The sequence below is a fragment of the Lepidochelys kempii genome, chromosome 4 (assembly GCF_965140265.1).
Source record: "Lepidochelys kempii isolate rLepKem1 chromosome 4, rLepKem1.hap2, whole genome shotgun sequence".
In the NCBI taxonomy this organism is placed as follows: Eukaryota; Metazoa; Chordata; order Testudines; family Cheloniidae; genus Lepidochelys; species Lepidochelys kempii.
In genome coordinates, this window is record NC_133259.1 from 59,463,027 (window position 1) to 59,484,688 (window position 21,662).

General features: G+C 40.6%; 1 protein-coding gene across 1 annotated transcript in view; it reads right to left on the reverse strand.

Moving 5' to 3' along the window:
• The window catches only part of DCHS2 (dachsous cadherin-related 2), a 232,071-nt gene that overhangs the window by 8,795 nt on the left and 201,614 nt on the right, over window positions 1–21,662 (reverse strand). The window contains exons 14-19 of the mRNA XM_073343187.1: window positions 17,876–17,986; window positions 15,066–15,277; window positions 9,495–9,646; window positions 5,884–6,014; window positions 3,967–4,253; window positions 2,395–2,533 (exon numbers count right to left, since the gene is read on the reverse strand). Of these exons, the coding sequence (XP_073199288.1) occupies window positions 2,395–2,533; window positions 3,967–4,253; window positions 5,884–6,014; window positions 9,495–9,646; window positions 15,066–15,277; window positions 17,876–17,986 (1,032 nt within the window). The remainder of the gene's footprint in view (window positions 1–2,394; window positions 2,534–3,966; window positions 4,254–5,883; window positions 6,015–9,494; window positions 9,647–15,065; window positions 15,278–17,875; window positions 17,987–21,662) is intronic.

Genomic DNA, 21,662 nt, shown 5'->3' on the forward strand with positions numbered 1-21,662 from the left:
TCTCTGCATTCTTTCTCTAGCCTTCTCTGAGATAGAGTGCATCGGGGATAATGGATCCGAAGTGAGGAATGTAGATCCAGCTCTCTGTAGAGACCCTGTAGAAGTCCTATGAGGAGAAAGGCTACAGTGTTCAAGAGGAAAAACAGCCACTGCTTCTGGCCTCTTCTTCCTAACAGGAGATGAAGAAGAAGAAGAACTTGGAACTGGGAAAACATACCTCCGTTTAGAAATCTTGCACTTCACACTTGGATGAAACACATGAACTGGAGCTGAAAGGTGGACTTGGGCTGCCATGGTGACAGAGTTTCCCAAAACCAAGAATGTAGTCAGAACCAACACAGGAACCAGAGCAGGAACTGACAGCTGATTTGAAGAATTGGACAACATGGGATCGGATGATACATCTAGTTCATCTCCCTGACTACTGAAGCTGGAGGTGAAACAGGTCTCTGCATCGAAATCAAAGCACCCTTTGCAGAACTGGATGGATCTGATAGTTCTGATGCCTGGGAACTGGCATGGCTAACAGTGGCTGTCTTGCTCCTATGTCTCTTTTTCTTCAGTGCCCCAACAGCTGGAACCAAAGGTGCTGATAGCCCATGTTCTAACACATCAATCGTATCGTTTTTCTGGATCTGGAAGTGCCAGTCAGAACTGCCCTGGCCTTGCAGCCACAGGGGTTCTATGGGGATTGGATAGCTGCGAAGCACAAGGTACAATATCAGTGAGGGTGGCTGTACTGTCTCTAACCTCTCTTCCAGAACTGGGGCAGTCTAATCCCAACCATGTGACCCTTGGTTTGGAGATGGGTAACCTCAGGGGCTTGACTGAAGGAGTTGCAGGAACTAAGTCTGGCACTGACAGGGGTCGAAGTTTCTTGGAACCCTTCAGCCATTTGGAACTGCTGGGGCCCACACAGACTGTGACTGGCACCTTAGACCTTGAATCTTAGGTTTGGATGGATCCAGAGGGTCTAGCCTTGAAGGCTTTCTTGAGCAGGAGGAGCTGCAAAGGAGTCTTCCTATCCTTGCCGGTAGTGTCAATGGACCTGGAGGAGTTGGATCTTCTTGGAGAAAGGTTTGGTAGCTTGAACACCCAAAAGGCAAGTGGCCTTCTCCCAGGCACTTGAGAAACCGCTTATGGTCGTCAGATGCTAGGAAAGACAGCCGGACAGGAAGCTAAACTCTTAATACCCAGCTTTTACTGCATCTTCGATTCAGCCACACTCTGGAATGGGGAAGAAAATTCTGACTAACTACTAAAACAAGCTAACATTAACTATCTTTAAAAGAAAGAGGCCTCTGACACTGAGGAAACAGGAGAACTTCACATCCCTCCAGGCACACAGTAGGAAGGAACAGAGTGCTCTAGCCTTATATAGCTTTGCCCTCAGATCATTGGTGACACTGAGGAGAGGGACGGGGGCACATGAGAGCACTCTAGCTGATACTTCTAGAAGAAGGTTCTATGGCAATGCACTGCAGTACCGAGTGGGAATATGCAGAGCCACTTGAAGGGCAGCAAGTAATATAAGTGATTTGAATGCACTCAAATTGAATAAGTGGCCCCATGCTGTTTTTACAGTATACAGTCAGCTCTAATGGCTATCTCCAAAATCCATTTAAAATATATAGTGGCAAGAATTTTTCTGTATAAACAAATACACACAAGAGACATTAGCAGATTTAGATGCTAGTTTCTGAAGAGAATGATATTCTTCAGAGAGGCCTTTCTTGTGTTAAAAACCTTAGTTATAAATTCCATTGACAATTACTACATAACACAAGTCATGTATAGTACTAGCTGTTCCAGTCTTCAGAAACATTAGACCTGAGCACAAACACTGCACACAAGCCTCATTGTAAATATAAGTAGTACAACTGGCACTTAGAAGATATTGATTAAGCATGAACACCAAATCAGCTTAAACTTAATGCAAGAGTTACGGTAGCTTTCATTTTAAATCATGGTAGAGGAATAGTCTACAGGATGCTGAGACTAGTAGCTTTGTACCTAGCCTGAGGATAGACAAAGGACTTCAGTCTTTAGTGCTATCAGTTCTTTAGCTTTCAGCAGCACTACTTCCATCACCTTTGCTTCACATAAGTTCTGGCTGAGGTTCACAGTAGCTATGTGGATAAATCGAGTGCTATACTCCCAGATGCCATCAGTTTCTCAGCTCTCATAAGCAGTCAGTCAATCACCTTATTTCCCCTCTGCTATGGCAGAAGTACACTAAAGGAGTGTGCACTGTGACTCCTTCAGGTGCCCTTTACTTATGGATAAACAGAGGACTGCAGGCATGAAAGGCATGCAGAACTCTGATCACCAATAATAACATTTGGCAATGGAATACGAATTTTCACTTCATAATAAATTGTGTAACAAACTCACCATTTTTGTGATCAATTGAAAATCCCTCATAAGACGACAACATTTTGTAGGAAATAATTCCATTATGCTCTGAATCTCTGTCTATAGCAGAGACAGTCAGGACAGAAGTACCTACAGGAGCGAGCTCAGGCACGGTCACCTGAAGTGTAACCAAAAGTGAAATGTTTGATAAGAGTAACATAAAAGGTCTTGGACACAGCAAGTTACATTTTTGTTGATTTGATTATAGAAAACAAATACAGTTCCGAGCTTCGCGAAAGGTTTCACCTCCCGATTTCCTTAAGCTTAAAAAAGCTAATAGGGCTGAGATACTAAAACAATGCTGGCAACCAGTCCAAGATTCAGAGTGAACTATATTTTTAAAGTAAAATTATCTATTTGAGATTTCATTCTGACCATTATTTCTTCTGAAGTAGTTCAGTGAGTTAGAGAGTTTAAAATGTCTCTCACTGCAACAAAACACTAATGGAAGCAAGGCTTCTCACAATATTGCAGCTCAATTTAGTTTCCCTTCCATGGATATCTTGTTTTTAGTACATGGAATAGAGTTCTGAGGCCTATTTTGAATTATTCAGTTGACCATATATTGTCCTGGTCCCTTAAAAGATTGTTATATGCTCTAAAAATCCAAGTGCCACAGAACTTAATAATCAACAGATCACTGTTATAATTTAGTTTTTGTGAACTGCTTACTTTCTTCACAGAATATTGGAAAACAAGGAAGCATTTTCCTCTTTCATGTATTTCCATTATTTGAAGCCCACATGCACTATTTTTATTATCAAAATTTCCTTTAACCTTTTCAATCAAACTTCTAATGTTTATATGATACAGCAACTATCTCCCTCATAACTTCAGCTGTTACACATCTAGTTAAAATCACTTTAATACATGGATTATATGCATTTAAATCCATATACAGAATAAAAATGAAAACCTGAGAATAGAAGGGGTAAAAATTTCAGTGCAATGAACAGGTAATGAGATGTGCTTTTATACTTTGAGTGCAGGGGAGCTGTGTAATCTTACTGTCCAAGAAACGCATCAAAATCACAATCTTTGGGCCAGAAACTCAGTTGGTTTATATGTAGTTGATTGAACAATACTTATTTCCTTCAGTTAAAAATCTTGCATAGTGTTTAGTGTTTCCCTAAACCATTCTGCAAACATAGAAGATAAAAGGGACATAGAAAGATTTCTCTCTCTTGATCCCTATTCAAATCCAGCAGAAGACAATATTAACCAACAGTTATTACCAGTTGCTGGCTGCTTGGTGGCCTATATGAACAGAGTGTGGTGGTCTCAATCAAATTTATTATGGATATTTACACCATAAAAAAAATAGCACTAACTGGCACTCTTCTGGGCAGTCTCAACAATGAGTCTAGAGAATGAAAAAGCTTGGAAATGTAACTAGCCCCTCTAGGTCAGATTGAGGTGTACCTGAAGTGCTGTCCCTGCCGATGCTGTAGTAGTTTGGTGGATAGACAGAGATCCTCCCTCTCCTAAGAGGTCATATACATCTTTCAAGAGCATTTATACATATGGTGTCTCTATTTGCCACCTTCTTACCTGATATGAATACTGAGTAAATACTGGTGGGTTGTCATTGACATCCAAAACTTGGATGGTGAGCTCTGCTTCTGTTTGATGCACAGAATCTGACACACTAATCCACAACTCATACTGAGCAGTTTCTTCAAAATCTAATGGTTTCACCAGTGTGATCACTCCAGTGTGTTGATTAATAGCAAATTTCATTCCCGGGTTGCCATCTTCCGTAAAGCTGTAGAGAAGAGCTGGGCTTAAATCCACATCATTTGCAGAAACCTGAGTCACTACGAAACCAGGTGGGGCATCTGAAACAGTGATGTTCAAAATAAATCTAGTTAGTTGAAGTATATATAGTTAGTTGAAGTACATTTTGTAAATTTTAGTTAGTTGAAATATATTTTATAAATTTTAGATTTTACATGCATAGTATTTTTACAGTATTTTTGGCATATTTTGGCTTAGAATCTTGGTATATCTTAGAATAAGAGCAAGATATGGGCATGCTATATAAAGCAAATATCAGGAGCTACAGTAACCCTGCTTCATTCCTCAGAAGCGTGACCTTTAACTTGTATTTTATTTTAGACTTTCAGCCCTGTTGTATCCCACAAAGACTACTCCTTCAAGGGCAACTTCAGGAAAGTATATAATTTTCTACATAGAGTTTCCTATGAATTGCTCAAATAGGGGATAGTGACTTATTGAGAGGAAAGCCTGAGGCCAGGTCTACATTCAAAATTTAAGTTGACCCAGCTATGTCACTTAGGGGTGTGAAAAATCCACAACCTGAGTGACATAGTTAAGCTGACCTAACCCTGGGAGTAGACAGTGGTAGATGGATGGAAGAATTCTTTTGTCGACGCAGTTACCATCTCTTGAGGAGGTGCATTAACTACACTGACAAGAGAACCCCTCCTTTTGCTATCATGAGTGTCTACACTGAAGTGTTATAGTGGCTCAGCTGCACCACGGTAGCAGTTCAAGTGTAGATAAGCCCAGATGCAACTTTTGTCAGAATATTTGGGTAAAGCATAAGTATCCTTTTGTCTTTGTGGAATCAGGGCATGCAAATCCTAGGCTCTCCTGGATGAGGTAATGGTCAGTGGACATGAGATCTTCAGCAAAAGTTGGTACAGGACACAAGATCCTGAGGGCTCAACGGGCCCTTCCATGAGTTTGGGAAATGAGGACTAGATAGTTTAAGGCCAACATTCTCAAATTTGGTGCTAAACTTAGATATCTAAATAGAAGTGGCCTGACTTACATCCACATGAAAAAGTACAACTTTGATACACTCTGTCAACAGGAGCTGTGGATGCGCAGCATTTCTGAAAATCAGGCTACTTATTTAGGTGCTTAGATAGTGTCAGAAGTGCCCAACATGACACATACAAGTTAGAAAAGTTTGGCCTAAGTGGTCCAAGGTCACATAAGAAGTCAGATGCTGAGCTGGCATTAGAACTCAAGAACTCCAATCTCCATGCTCCATACTAGGCCATGCTGCTGAATGTTTCTAAAGAAAGGTCTCATATTATGGAAAGAAAATGTTTCCTTCAAAATAATAAAATTCCAAAGATTTTTTTCACAGCATTGGCTTTAACAGCATTTTTTTCTATTAAAAAAAATAGATAAATTTAAGACATCTGTGGAATTTGAGCCTGGAGTCCACAGAGAATATACCACAGCTGTATTTTTTTTTTTAACATTTCCAGTATTTTGGCTCCGAACTGTTCCTAAATATAATGTCCAAAGATTAAGAATCATGCCTTTGAAAGCAAAAGCAGATCATATTTGCTTCAATATTTCTGTTAATATTGCCATGATTTTTTGAGATTTCTTCCACTAAAACATTTTGTTACAAATCAAAATGAAAGGTAATATCTTGATCTGACATTCCCTTGACTCAGTAACACTTTTCTGCACCGTCACACTTACTTTCAGAGACTCCCACTTTGCCTAGTGGTTGGATTGTTGGGGTATTGTCATTAACGTCGACTACCTGTATCGTTACTATGCTTGTAGCAGAAAGGCTGGGGGTTCCTCTATCAGCAACTTGCACAACTAACCTAGTATTGAAAGGAAGTCACAGTTGTCACACGTAGCCAGAAATAATAGAATTATTCAACACTGATTTCAAACGTACAAAACGAAAATGAAAAACGATGAGATTAGCTAATATGTCTTACCTTTCTTCTTGCCATTGCCAAAATCACATTTTAATTTCCAATATACAAATGAGTGACTACAATTTTATTTTTTGAAGGTTGAAAGAACAAAGTCCAAGGGGACCTAGGTGACAAAGACATACTGAACCCAATGAAACAATGTAACAACTGCTGTAGGATTGACTAGACAGTCACCCTAAAAACTCAGGGTGAAATTCTGGCCCCATTTAAGTCAATGAAAGAATTCCTATGGACTTCAATGAGGCCAGGGTTTTCCCATCAGCATATAAAACAAGCATCTACTTTTAGGTCTTCATTAAACACCTGGACAAGGAACTGCTGTCGATTCTTCTAACATTACTTTCATTTTCCTAGACAATGTAACAAAGAAAGCAGTGATCCAATCAAACAAAAAATCATAAAAAGAAATTTGCTCCTGACATTGTTTCTCAGAATTAACTTCTATACAATCAAGATCAAATTGCTTATTATAAACAAAGATGGATAAAAAGAAAATCCCCAGAAAGGGAATTTAGGGTTGAATCTAATTCAGCTCCATGGATTGTTCTATAACTCCTTTAAAAAAAAAAGATGTGGTCAGAAGGTCAGACTAAACAAAGGTATATACACTGCAGGGGCTTAGCAATGTCAAATGTTTTATATAGTATAAACATTTAAATGGCAAGCAGCACTTTCTCTGTCTCCCTCGTTGAGTTTGAAGAGTTAAACTCTTCCGTCATCTTACAAGCACTTTCTGATGAAAGGGACAAATAAATAGTGACTTTCTTAATGTTCACCTGACAATACTGAACACCAAAGCTGTAATTCAAGCTGTGGATTCTACTGCCATCATGAACCACACATGCTGTACTCTGAATTTTCTTGCTGTTTATGACACCAGCAGAACACAAAACTTGAATTACAGACTTGTATTCAGTTGGTAACCATCTATGTAATTCCATACAGAAAGCCTAGCTGGTCGAGAATGAATATTTTCAAGGTACACATGGAAATGTTTTACTAAAAATAATAATTTTCAATGGAAAAAAAAATCTCATAAAATCATCTCAGCCCAGACATTAAAATTAAGGTTCTGTCAACACTTTTATTAAAACCCTCTATTTCAAAGGACTTAGAAATTCTAGGGGATGAAAATGTCTGATTTAGCTGAAACAAGCAACTGTTTTCAAATTTTGAGAGGAAAAAATGTAATTGGGCCATTTTGAAAAACATTTAAAAAAAAAGTCAGAAAAACATTTTTTAGAACAGTTTCTGTTGCTCTTCTGATTCCTTTTACTACAAATAAGAAACCACAGATTATTAAGAATGAAATGATATATAAACAAACATCAAACAGAATTTACATTAAAAGAATGTTATGGTTCTGATTTAAATACTAAATAAAAGCAAATTCACATTTAAGGACACAAGTAGGTATCATTACATTAACAACATGAATGCTTCATTAACTGAGAATTTCCTTTAGAAGATTCATTTCAAATACCCTTTTAAAGTATTATTTCAGCAAACTAAATCTTTCTACTATTGTAGATACATTAAAAATAATGGCGGATACTCTTGGCTCAGGAGAAAATGAAAAATAAATTAAATGAAATATTCTGGGCATTATGTTCACACAAAATCATTCCTATAGGAGACTATTGCCATAATTATACTGATATTTTTAAAAAGTCACATTCTGGTAATACAGTTGATGTCGTTTTCTAAATTCTGACTGGATAATTAAAAATCTGAGGCCCAGTAGGAAAAGAGAACTTGTATATGCATTAGCTGGTGCTAGAGCCATATGAAAAAAGTCACAATTTCAATGATACAATATACAGTAATTTAATTTCTTAGAGAACTGTAGTATATAAAACTGGTTTGCTATGCTAAACAATTGACATATCTTTACTTGCATGCTTTCTTTACCTTGTAATTCTAATTATGGCATGATTTGTAATGTAAGAGTCAAGTTCACTTGATTATGAATCTGGGAGTTGCAGGAGAAACACAACAAAACTAAGTACAAAAAGGCTTATAGATGAAAATTCTAGTACCTTCCACATGGATAGAACCCAGGTAACAATAGTCAAAGCAGAATTAAGAACAAATTCAACCTTAACTATAGCAGTCAACACATTGCTATTTCTGGGATTAGCAGTGTTCTCTTTATGTTGATACTGCTGTAACTGGGTTTATGCAGGGAAACTGGCTGTACAATTCTTGCTAATTAAGTGGAAATCAAGGAAATGTTCTTACTGCCGTAAGGGATCACTCCTATTGTCCATGTGAAAGCAAACTTCCTATTAAATGAAGTGGGAATTTGTCTGAAAAGACTTCACAATGGACTTTAATGTACTTTCATGCAGGGGTTGAACTGAAAAAAGAATGTTCATGGTAATCTTCCAAACTTCTCCCACTTGAGGTACCGAAATAAGACACTATTCTCAGTAGTTGGCATAGTTGTTCAAAGCAGGATCATGCCATGAATGATCTCTGAGCTTGGCTCACCCTGACTAGGGTCCAAATATACCCATGACCTCTGCATGGCTCCTTGGGCTTGGCTTCCCCTCAGTGTAGCACAAAGGCCTAGGTGGGCTCCTTGGGCTTGGCGGCTTCTTGACTGGGGAGAAAAAGTAAGTGGTGGTATTCTTTCCTGCATCCATCCATTCATGACACCAAAATGAACAGTCTTTCAGAGCAGACTGTGTAGACCTTCTTTATATGATGCTACCTTTTCTTTCTTACACACTTCGATGAACAGTTGGATTCTTTCCAACCATATCAGCTAGAAACTTACTCTATTTTTCTCAAAATGAAAGCTGGGATTCTAGAGAAGAAGGCAGCTGTGGGAACTGCTGGAAATGCTGTTTCATCACATCCCATTGAAATTCTACAATATTATATCACTCACTATTGAAAACGTATCTGCCATACTGTAAAAGAAACTGCCAACAATGTCTCTTAAAAATCTCTTCCTCTTTTGTATTAAAAATGGCTTCTTTTACCAAAAAAAAAAAAAGACCACAGTGCTGAAGAACAGAAAAGAGTAATTCTGAATGACCTTTCTTGACATTCAATTCCTGCCCCTGCACACATGGCCATATGTCAACGTAAACAGGGTATCTTGAAAGATCTATTGTGCTTTTGTGTCAGTGTGTGCTCTAGCTGATTTAACAAGGTTATGTTTTTACTCCAAAAACAGAGAAGTACTCTGTGATAACATTCACTATTGCTATTGAGTTTACATGGTGGGTGTTCCCAATAGACAGAGATGGGCAGCAGTATAAAACCCTAAGACAGACAGCATGAGCAATATCAATTTGAGGTAAACACAATTAGCAACAATATATATTTTATGCAGACACTGTACACAACCTGTATGATGAAATGTCTTCGTGATTCAGGATTGCATTAGTTGCTAAAATCCCCCTTGTTGAATCAATCAGGAATGTTTTGTTTTCATTACCAGATAAAATTGAATACTCAATTTCTCCATTTAGCCCACTGTCAAGGTCAGCTGCAAAAATCTGTTTGGGAAGAAGATCCATGCTTAATCTCAGATAACAAACTGCAATTTCAAAAAGCAAAGTGTTACATCACATATATCTGTTTCTGCCAGTTAGCTGCATTTTGGCCACACAGATTAAAAGGGACAATCAAATAGTTTAGGCCCCAAATTTTGTGGATTAGCCCAGGGGAAGTTACCAAGCCCACGATGAATGGAAATATTTTTACAAAATAAAAACAACTCAATTTTCTTCTATTAATACATTCTGCTGCAGAACTGAAATTTCAAACAATAAAGCAAGAGGTGGCTGAGTTGATCTGTTCTTATGTATTTGATTATTTCTATGCTGCTGCGTGGTTACTATGGGTATGTCTACACTGTGAAATTAGGTCGATTTTATAGAAGTCTATTTTTAGAAATTGATTTTATACAGTCGATTGTGTATGTCCCCACTAAGTGCATTAAGTCGGCAGAATGCGTCCTCACTACCGTGGCTAGCATCTAATCATGGAGCGGTGCACTGTGGGAAGCTATCCCACAGTTCCCGCAGTCTCCGCTGCCCATTGGAATTCTGGGTTAAGCTCCCAATGCCTGATGGGGCAAAAACATTGTCACTGGTGGTTTTGGGTACATGTCGTCAGTCTCCCTTCCCTCCCTCTGTGAAAGCAACTGCAGACAATCATTTTGAGGCCTTTTTTCCGGGGTTACCCATGCAGACACCATAGCAAGGCAAGCATGGAGCCCGCTCAGCTCACCACTGCTGTTGCGTGCATTGTAAATACCTTGTGCATTATACTGCAGTATGTGCAGAACCTGGCTAAGAGATGGCAGCACGAGGACGATTATGAGGAGGACATGGACAGAGACATTCCTGAAAGCATGGGCTGTGGCAATTGGGACATCATGGTGGCAGTGGGGTTGGATGATACAGTGGAACGCCGATTCTAGGCTCGGCAAACAAGCACAGACTGGTGGGACCGCATAGTCTTGCAGGTATGGGATGATTCCCAGTGGCTGCGAAACTTTCGCGTGCATAAGGCCACTTTCCTGGAACTCTGTGAGTTGCTTTTCCCCACCCTGAAGCGCAGGAATACCAAGATGAGAGCTGCCCTGGCAGTTGAGAAGTGAGTGGCAATAGTCTTGTGGAAGCTTGCAATGCCTGACTGCTCCCGGACCACCTTGCCAACCAGTACGTAAACCGCAAGGGACTCTTCTCAATGGTGCTGCAAGCACTGGTGGATCACAAGGAACGTTTCACCTACATCAACAAGGGATGGCTGGGAAAGGTGCATGACGTTCGCATCTTTAGGAACTCTGGGCTGTTTGAGCAGCTGCAAGAAGGGACTTACTTCCCAGACCAGAAAATTGCCGTTGGGGATGTTGAAATGCCAACAGTTATCCTTGGAGACCCAGCCTACCCCTTGCTCCCATGGCTCATGAAGCCATACACAGGCAGCCTGGACAGTAGCAAGGAGCAGTTCAACTATGGGCTGAGCAAGTGCAGAATGGTGCTAGAATGTGCCTTTGGACATCTAAAAGCTTGCTGGCACTGTTTGCTGACTAGATTAGATCTCAGTGCAACCAATATTCCCATTGTTATTACTGCTTGCTGTGTGCTCCATAATATCTGTGAGAGTAAGGGGAAGATATTTATGGCAGGGTAGGAGGTTGAGGCAAATCACCTGGCTGTCAATTTTGAACAGCCAGACACCAGGGCGATTAGAAGAGTACAGGAAGGTGCGCTGCACATCAGAGAGTCTTTGAAAACCAGTTTCATGACTGGCCAGTCTACGGTGTGACAGTTGGGTGTGTTTCTCCTTGATCCAGACCCGCCCCTTTTGTTGATTTTAATTCCCTGTAAGCCAACCACCCTCCCCCCTTCGATCACAGCTGGCAAAGAAAATAAAGTCACTATTGTTGTGAAACCATGCATTATTGTAGCCACACTACAAATCAAAACTGTTTGAATGACAGCCTTCTGTTGCTTGGGCCATCCTCTGGGGTGGAGTGGCTGGGTGCCCGGAGCCTCCCCACTCCCGTGTTCTTGGGCGTCTGGGTGAGGAGAATATGGAACTTGGGGAGGAGGGCAGGCGGTTGTATAGTGGTTGCAGTGGCGGTCTGTGCTCTTGTTGGCTTTCCTGCAGCTCCACCAGATGCCTGAGCATGTCCGTTTGCTCCCCCATTAGCCTCAGCATTGCATCCTCCCTCTTCTCATCGTGCTCACTTCATGCTTTCTTGGACTCTGCCACTGAATGCTACCATGCATTCAGCTGTGCCCAATCAGTGCAGGAGGACTGCATGAGCTTGGAAAACATGTCATCGAGAGTGCGTTTTTTTTTTGCCCTCTAATCTGTGATAACCTCAGGGATGGAGATGATAGGGGGAGTATAGAAACATTTGCATCTACAGGTGGATAAAAAGGGAGTGTAAAATTTAAGATGATACGTTTCTGAGAACAAAAGGGAGACTCTTTCACAGTGAATCAAGCAATTCACAGCAGACAGCACATGTGCTTTGGGTACAAGGTCGCATTTTGCCTTTTATATTGAGTGCCTGTCGGTATGGTGACACATCACACACAGCTGGGCAACAGAATTCAGTTTCCAGGCAGCCATGGTAAGCCAAAGGGTACTGGCTTCTATTGCCTTCATAACATGTGGAAATGGTTTCAAACTGCTGCATCCTCCTTTCCTATAGCAAGCAATGCTGGTTGGGTTTGCCATCTAAAAGGAGGGGCTGCGGTTTTCGGGTGGATGTGCAGCACATAGCTTCCCCCCACCCCTCCGCATGGCTATTTGGGATGATCCCTTCACCCCTCCCCCCACTGCGTGGCTATGGTATGATTCCTTTTAGCCAAGCGCAAACAGCCCAGCATGAACAGTGTCCTTTTACTGTTCCCTTACAAAAGTTCCCCTATTTCAACCAGGTGATCATGAATTATATCACTCTCCTGAGGCTAACACAGAAAGATAAAGACTGAATGTTGCTTGAATGCGACCAAAACCCAGGACCATTCGCTGCCAAGCTTTGTGCTGCAATGATTCCAGACTACTTGCTACTGGCTTGGTGTGGTTAAAGTGTCCTACCTTGGAGGACCAAATAAGGCAGCCTTCCCCAGAAACCTTCTAAAAGTCTCTCAGAGTACCTCCAGGAGAGCTTCATGGAGATGTCCCTAGAGGATTCTCGCTCCATCCCCAGACATGTTAACAGACTGTTCCAGTAGCTGTACTGGCCGCGAATGCATCCCGAGTCTTCGGGGAAAATCGAACATTAAACACTATTGCTTTTAAACCCTGTAGTGTAGTTACAAATGTGCACTCACCAGAGGTGCCTTCTCCACCGTCAGGGTCGGGGATCCTGCCTTGGGAAGGTATTGACTCCAGGGTGATGAAAAGGTCCTGGCTGCCAGGGAGAATGGATTCACCACTTGCCTGCTGCACATTCTCCTCCTCCTCCTCATCCACAAAATCCTCCTCCCTGTTGCGTGAGACTCCCCCCTTGAAGGTGTCCATGGACAGTGGTGGGGTAGTGGTAGGGTCTCCCCCTAGAATGCCATGCAGCTGATCATAGAAGCGGCATGTATGGGGCTCTGACCCGGAGCGACCATTTGCCTCCTTTGTCTTTTGGTAGGCTTGCCTGAGCTCCTTCACTTTCACGTGGCACTGCTGTGTGTCCCTGTTGAAACCTCTGTCCATCACGCCCTGTGCGATTTTGGCATATATATTAGCATTTCTTCTTTTTGATCAGAGTTCTGCCTGCACAGATTCTTCTCCCCATACAGCAATCAGATCCAGTGTCTCCCGTTCGCTCCATGCTGGAGCTCATTTGCGATTCTGGGAAGACTGCATGGTCACCTGTGCTGCTGAGCTCGCCACGCTGACCAAATAGGAAATTAAATCCAAAAGTTCCTGGGGCTTTTTGTGTGTACCTGGCTGGTGCATCGGAGTTGAAAGTGCTGTCCAGAACGGTCACATTGGAGCACTCTTGGATAGCTCCCGGAGGCCAATAACGTCGATTTGTGTCAACACTACCCCAAATTCGACCTAGCAAGGTCGATTTTAGAGCTACTCCCCTTGCCGGGGAGGAGTACAGAAGTCGATTTTAAGAGCTCTTTAGGTCGACGGAACGGGGTTGCTTGTGTAGACGCATTCATTATAAAATCGACCAAACGCGGCTAAATCAACCTAACCCTGTAGTGTAGACCAGGGCTATTAGTAGATTGTCAGTCTCTGTTACGTGTGTGTACAGTCACTAGCACAATAGGGTCCTGATCCCTGGTCAGGAGACCCTAAGCGCTATTACAAATAAATGAAATAATAATTATTAATGCTTAAGGCATCTTTCTATAGGCTATTATGAATTATTGTTTAAATCTAAAAGAATAAAGAATAGTGGAAAAGGAGCAGAAATAGAATATAAAACTAGCTGAATAACCAATGTTCGGCACCAGGAAAAGATACCAGTCCAGGATTCTCAAGATAGAGAACATTTCCCCAGCCTCCTTGAAGAGTCCTCACTGGTTCTTTTTCCTACTGTTAAGCACGAGACACACTTTACAGGATCCAGATTATTCCAGACACATTTGATTGCTTTGTCATTTTTTTTCCATTAGCAGACATATGTTTCTCTAAACAAATGTATGCTCATCCAACTCCCTAGTGGCTTCACATTCAGGGCAGTTGTTGCATTCCATTTATTTATTCTCAGAGGAGGAACATCTTCAGGTCCTAACATGACCTTCATTCTGACGTACCTTGCAATGGGAAAAATGGGAGGGGAAGCGTGGAGAAAACTGTTCTCCTTTCTACTCCAAATAATGCCCCTCTTCTGCTCCAACATAGATATAGCGCATGAACAGCTGGAAACAAACTGGAACAGCTGGAAACACTTTTGAAGAATGTTCAGAGGAAGGAGCATTTTCACACATACAATAAGATGAGTTACTCTTTCAGCAGCAGATTTAAAATCAGATGCTTAGATCTGACAAAAGGATTTTACTCCTGACTGGAGCTGAATGGATTAATTTTAAAGTGACAAACTCTAGAGACACTGCTGGGAGCAAGAATCTATCTATGCTGAAATATGAACTAGCCTTGAACAATCATTCTCTGACTACCATTCATGAGCAAGAATTGCTTTTTGTTAGAAGCAGAGGAAGACAACAAGAAAGTTGAATTTAGTTTCTATTTCTACAATCAGTCAGAAGCTAAAGGATATTGGCCTAATTTGATAAAAACTGAACTGAACGGTGAGCTCTAATGCATCCAAAATAATTATAAATTTTAGGTTTCCAGGCAAGGCAGCAGCAACATTAAAGAAGGCATATGCATCTTGAACAGGGGGAAGCCCAATGAATACACTGCTGGACTGTGGCCTTAGTTTGGCTATTCTTAATTTTAACTGCAGAAATAGGTTTGTAAATATGTATTCCCTGTTACCTGCATGACATATGTATTGTAGATTTGGCCTTCCCACACCGATGTTTTGTAAGAGCTTTGCTCAAATTTAGGTGCATTATCGTTCACATCTTGCACCCAAACTGTCACTCCACAGTGTGCTGAATTCAAGCCATTTTCAGCCAAAACAACGAGATGCACTTTACTCTTGACTTCATGGTCAAGAAACTTTGGCTCTTTCACTGTGAGTTCACCTGTTTTATTTTCCAAAAAGAATTTAAAGGAGGACAGGTTATATACATATTTAGGAAAAATAAACTGTTAAAAGTGAGGACACATACTGTGCAATAAAGAAAACAATAACTGTTCAATATATCCAATAAAAGAATACAAAGGAAAATATATGTATAACTAAAGGAAGAAACTACAACACAAATGTAGATCTAAAATGTTATTGCCAAGATTTTCAAACAAGGGTGATTAAGGTTAGTCTTCTAAATAATTAGGCTAAGTGAGTGCCATTTCATTCCAGGGTGGTTACTCCAAAATAAAAACATTTCAGAAGGCAATCTAGGTGGAAAACTATTGGATTTTTTTGGTGGCTACAATCCCCTAATTTACCTGGGTTCTGCCACTGGTTCTATATTTCTTATTACAAAAGCATATTTTAATAATGTCTTATAAAAAGTTGCCAAATGTTTATTTAATATATATTAAATAAGACAGTTGTATGTTAATAACTCATGATTAAAAACAAGCTTAAGGTTTAACTAAGCTGTAGATACGTGTCTTGTAAATAGTTAGTCAGAAGGAAGTAAGTTTTTAACAGTCAACTGATAGTCATTTAATACACAGCAAAGGTCTTATTAAATCTCTGGCATACCACGGAGGGAAAAATTTCCGGCGACTGTGCTTGTGGTGCACACACACCTACAATGGAATGGATGTGCACAACATGTCTTGAAGAACAACAGTTACGGAAATGTTAGTAATCGTTTTATTTCAAGGCCTGTCAGGATCTTTTGCAGCTTGTGGCTGCTTCCCTGGGCATTATGGCCGAGTTCCTGCAGGAGAATACCCACAAGTTGTTTGCTCTGGTGCACTCTGGTGCTGTACGCACATAGCGCCAGTATATAGGGCCAAGCCCTCAGTTCCTTCTTACCTTCACTCAAAGAAGAGCCTTAGATACTGAAGGAGAAGAGGAGCCAGGCCGTGCCAAATTGTCCTGGGATTAAGAATATTCAGTTAACTGCACCAAGGCTGGCTCCTGCTCCTGAACAGGTGGAGCTGGAAGAGGCAGCATGATAGGTAGCTGACGGTGCCGAAGTGGAGGGCAGTGAGAGCCACCACAGTAACATTGGCAATGCTGAATGCAACAGGGCCAAGGATCTTCCTGGTGCTAAGAAGGTCCTTTGCATCAAGCCTGGCACCGGACCTGCTTCCACAGATTATGGAAAGGGAACATCAGGGTACAGTGCTGATGGACACAAAGGTTCAGCAGCTTGACCAGCCAACAGGGCTATAAATGATGTAATCCTGGCAAAGTCCTGGACCAAGGGAAAGATTGAGCTGGACAGGCAGGGGTGATCCATAGCTGCCTGGTATGCTGCCAGCATGCAAACAGCCGATGCCGACATCACCCTCATTGGTACTGGACTCAAAGGATGTCCTGGGGCCAGAATCGGGACTCTAACCAACCTGTGCCCTACCATGGAACAGTTAGAGGCACCTGCGCCAGCCCATGCATCAGCACTAGCATCTCCTGAAGGAGGCAGAGGACTCCGCACAAGACCTGGAGTGGTCTTGCTTGGTCTTATGGGACCTTTTCCCCAGTGCACTTGATGAGGAACAGCTCCTCCCCCTCTTCAAAGAGGCAGCTCCAGAGCATGAAACAGCAACACTCTCAGAACCTGAGAGTGATCGCCAATCTGATGAGGGCCTCGGTGCTGAAGCAGGCCACATGGCTTGGTTGAGCATGTGCTGCTTCAGGAGAAGGTCCTAGCCACCAGAGTCTGTTTTGTGAACAATCTACAAACTGCACACCGCTATTTGAGATGGGTCTTACACTGCAAAGCAAACACTGCAACTGGGGATTGTTGCTGGGATTGCTCCCCCACATGACGGACAATGGTGAGAGCATCACAGGGGAATATTTAATTAAATGCAACTAACACTAAATCTAACTAACCCTTAGGGTACTACTAAACATATACAACTAGAAAAAGTCATTAAGAAATAGTGAAAAATTGCGAGATTAAGAGCCCCAACTCCAGCAATGGAAGGTAACAAGGAACTGAGGGGGGCTGGGGTGGCACCACCTCATACAGGCAGGGGAGGGGCTCTAGCCATGAGGTGCGAGCACCACCCCTCTACAGGTACTGCTAGCAAAATTCTCTGGCTCTGGTGCGGTGGGTACACACACCCCTAAGTGAAATACACAGCTGCATATACTTGAAGAACAGAAGAGTTTTAAAGAGGAATACTCTTGGGCATGATTTTCCTCTCACAAGAATTTTACAAGTGTGTAACTCCACTGATGTCAATGACATTACTAATGATTTACCCTATGATAAGAGGAGAATCAGGCCATGTATTCTAGATTAACTGTAGACAAAAGGCATGTGTATATCTATGACATATAAAAATGGTTCTTATGGCAACAGATGTTTGTTACACTTAACTGCCTATCACCCACTTCTACTAGTTTTTGATTTAAACTAACATCATTAATGAAAATGTTTTGGTATAAAAGCAATCCCAACATGGAAACACTTTGTACATAATTTAATGTTTATTCAGATATCAAAAGCCTTAAACATGCCTTTAAAACAAATTTAAATAAATTAATTTACCTGTGATGGGGTGTATCGAGAAAATATCTTCATTGTCACTGAATAGCCTGTATTTTATGCCTTTTCCCAGTAAATTATCATCATAAGCTTCTACAGTCAAAAGTGAGGTTCCTACAGAAGCATCAATAGTTTTTAATAGAGTCAACTTTGCAAGATCTTATCTTATCTTTATTACTTATAGATTTACTGTGATTAATAACAATGCATGCAAAGGTGCCCATCTGCCACTCTGGGTGCTTTTAACATTATTTAAAATAGCACACAACAAAAACAAAACCAGCAACAACCACTCAACAAAACTCCACCCACATCACAACTTAATAGACAGGAACTTCCCCACCAACCTCCATTGCCCCATCAACAAACACTCTTGTTGAGCCCCAACATCTGCTGCTCCCTTGGCAAAATGATGGATTTTGCAGCATGCTCTGCTCAGCATGGTCAACAATCCTTGATCCTTGCTCTCTGCACACCTCCACTGGCTTGATGGCTAGACCTTCTTATTTCAGAGACACTATTTATGGAACTCCCTCCCTGAGGCTGTCTACAGGAATCTATCTCTGGCTGTATTCAAGGCTTGGTGTAGGTCCTTCCTACACAAGTTTCTCCATCTTTGGTCATTTTACCCTCATCCTTTCACAAATTCTTTGGGGCAGGAGCGGACGAAGAGGGGCTTTTATGAGGGTATTAAGCATGACTGATATCTCTGAGCAACTGGGAAGGCATTATTTAATTTTCGTTTACTTATGTACAGTAGCCCAGAGTTTTGTAATGGTGGACACTTTAATTCTAAATGAATACATCAATCAATCTTAAGTAGACACAATCTGAATACAACTCACAATAGCTTTTAGTGCCGTAACAGGGTGCATAGAGATATGCAATATGGTGTTAGCATCAAGGAAAATAAGGGCATTTTATTGTTCATGAAGAATCTTAAATTCAACGAAAACAGTACTGATCTGACACAGCACAGAAAAGGCATGAAATAAAAATGCTGTTTGCAATAGGAGCAGAAAATACATATGAAATTGAATGTATTATCCTGCTCAGAAGCATCACGCTCAACATAAACTGAGACAAAGTTCAAAAAACATTATCAAGATTTCCAAATGGTTGTTCTTCTCAAGCCAGTTATGAAGCCATTTAGCACACGACAATTGATTTTAACCAACTGTCATGGAATCAGACTACTGTGTAACTTGACCTCTTCCAAATGGCATTATAATCTTACATTATTTTACTACATTACAGGAGGCATGCTGTTAATATAAAATGTCCTAGATTTTGGGCGGGACTGTGCCATCACAGTAGTATAATTTACCTTTAACTACAAAAATCACACGCTTAGTACTTGTTACTGTTTTTTTTTTAAACACAGGAAATGTTATGTTAACTGGTTAGTCATTTGCTCTTAAGCATGGCAACATAAACCAGAAACACTTGTGGGGGAAATATGTCCATTGTGGCTTCTGAACTTTTTACATTACTTAGGACACTTGTAGGACCAATCACAAAAGAAAACACATATATGATTTGTATGTGTGTAAGGCTAAAGGTGAGAATGAGAAATGCATTGTTTCTAGAAATTAAACATAGGCCCCTTTTTGGATCACAGGGACAGCTAGTCCCACGTTCACAACTGTACAATTTTTATTCAATCCAGCAGCCAACATTTACCATTGTTCACAGCATCCAGTGTCTGAAGGACACGTCCCTACGTCCTGTGTTCACAACATCCTCTGCCTGATTTTTGAAAGGAGCAAGAGAAAAAAATGCCAAAAAAAAAAAATGGCTGCATCAGTATTACCATTTGATACATTGTTTTTCCGGGTATAACAACTGGGTCAATCAAATCCCTGCTCTGGGTCTACCAATTTCCAGCCCAGACGCCTTTTTTTAATGCTGTTAAAACTGTCGATACCTTTTTTGGTAGAGGGCAAAGAAGTGGCATTTCTGTGGTTTCTGATGCTTTTTGGCCACACTGTGATAGTAATATGGCTTGCATTTAAACAACAAAATGTTACAGTTTCCGTACAGTTCATTTTCACTTTGGATAGTGTCTTTTGGTATCTTAAATTGATGAGGCCAAATCTTGAAGTCCCGAATGAGGTAAAACTAGATGTACAGCAAAAAGCAGTCTCTGTCTCAAAGAGCTACAATTCTAAACTTACTTGACTCTGTCCATTGTGCATAGGTACTGCCTCAAATAAGGGACACAATATCCAACTGCGTCTGAAACTTCCAAACCAGTCAAGCATAACAGGGCAAGGCAAGGCAGTGGCCAGTGCCTTAACTTAGAATTTCCCTGCTTTGTCTGTTAAATCAGAAGCATCTTAACATTATGTTAAATTACCTCAACCTGCACTAAACAACCAAGTACCTGAAATGCACAGTTTGTATAGTATGTGTGCTTTTTCTAAAGAACAGGAGTCAAAACAGACATAAAAACCCTGGGTCATATTCTGGCTTGAGACACACATGCACAACTCAGAACTGATCTACTGCTACAGTCCAAGTCACTGGGAGACCTGTGTTTATCCATGAAACAATAACATATACCCATATTGTTTTCTTTCCTTTCTCCTCTCTTTTGTAATCTGGACATTGGAACCAGGGATGCCACTTTTTCCTCTAAATTTGTCTGACTTTTGCCTTTGTGTTTGAGGATAGATTTCTTGGGTGGATAATAAAGAAAAGGCTCATGGAGCACAGAGAATAAAAGAGGGGTAAATAAATGTCCAGCCCAGGTACCTTATATGTATTCAAAAATAAATAAAAGAATCCTGCAGACCTAGCAGCTGTGACTGTTTTATTGGGGAATCTGACACCCAGAGGGCTCTATACAAACTATAATTCAACTGGAGGCAGACATGGTGAACAATGAAAAGGTTTTTTGCACTTTACGGAGTGCATTGACTTGATTATTTATTAATTGACTTCTAAAAGTGCCTGTTGCGATACAGTGTATAAAATATTTAATATGATGCAAAACTAAACTAGGGGAATAATATGAAGGTCACCAAACTTGGGTCCAAACATTTTAGTTGAAGAAATCCTGAGGTTCTTACCTAAGTAAGAGTTTGTCTGGATAACTACTGAGTAAAAATTGAGCAAGGATATCAGGCTTCACTGTTGATATTGCTTTGATTCTTGTCTAACTACAGTGAAGTTTTGCCACTGCGTGGTTGAAAATGGAACTAAAACGTATGAGATAAAATGTTATTTGTTAATCCTGATTACATTAATATTGAATTTTATAATGTAAATACTTCCATGGGACTGGGTGGGAGAGTAAGTATTATTCATATGGAGTAAGGGTTTTAGAATCAGAACTGTAGCTAGCATACCAAATCCTTCAGAGGGTTTAATTATAGTCATAACTTTTTCTGACAAAGAAAATTAAATTAGTATGTTTTTGTATTTATTGAAATCACATAAAATAATTCGAAGAGAAACAGAACTATTACTTGATAGGAGCATCTCATAAAAGAATACATAAAAGAACTTGCTCTTCCGTACCCTATAGTTTTCTTACTATACACAGTAAGCTTTCAGGCTGAAATCTTCTGATTTACCCTGAAGCTTCTTTAAACTTCCTTTAATCAAAATAATATAAATTTACTGCTATTTATGTTTGCAATACATTTAGTGGGAGACCATCTGACTATGGTATTCTCTTACCACAATTCCTTGGGGGATTTCCATAATTTGAGGCTGGGTTGCCTAACCTGTCCCATTACTATATCTGTAATTAGGCACATGCAGAATCACAAAAGCTTATCCA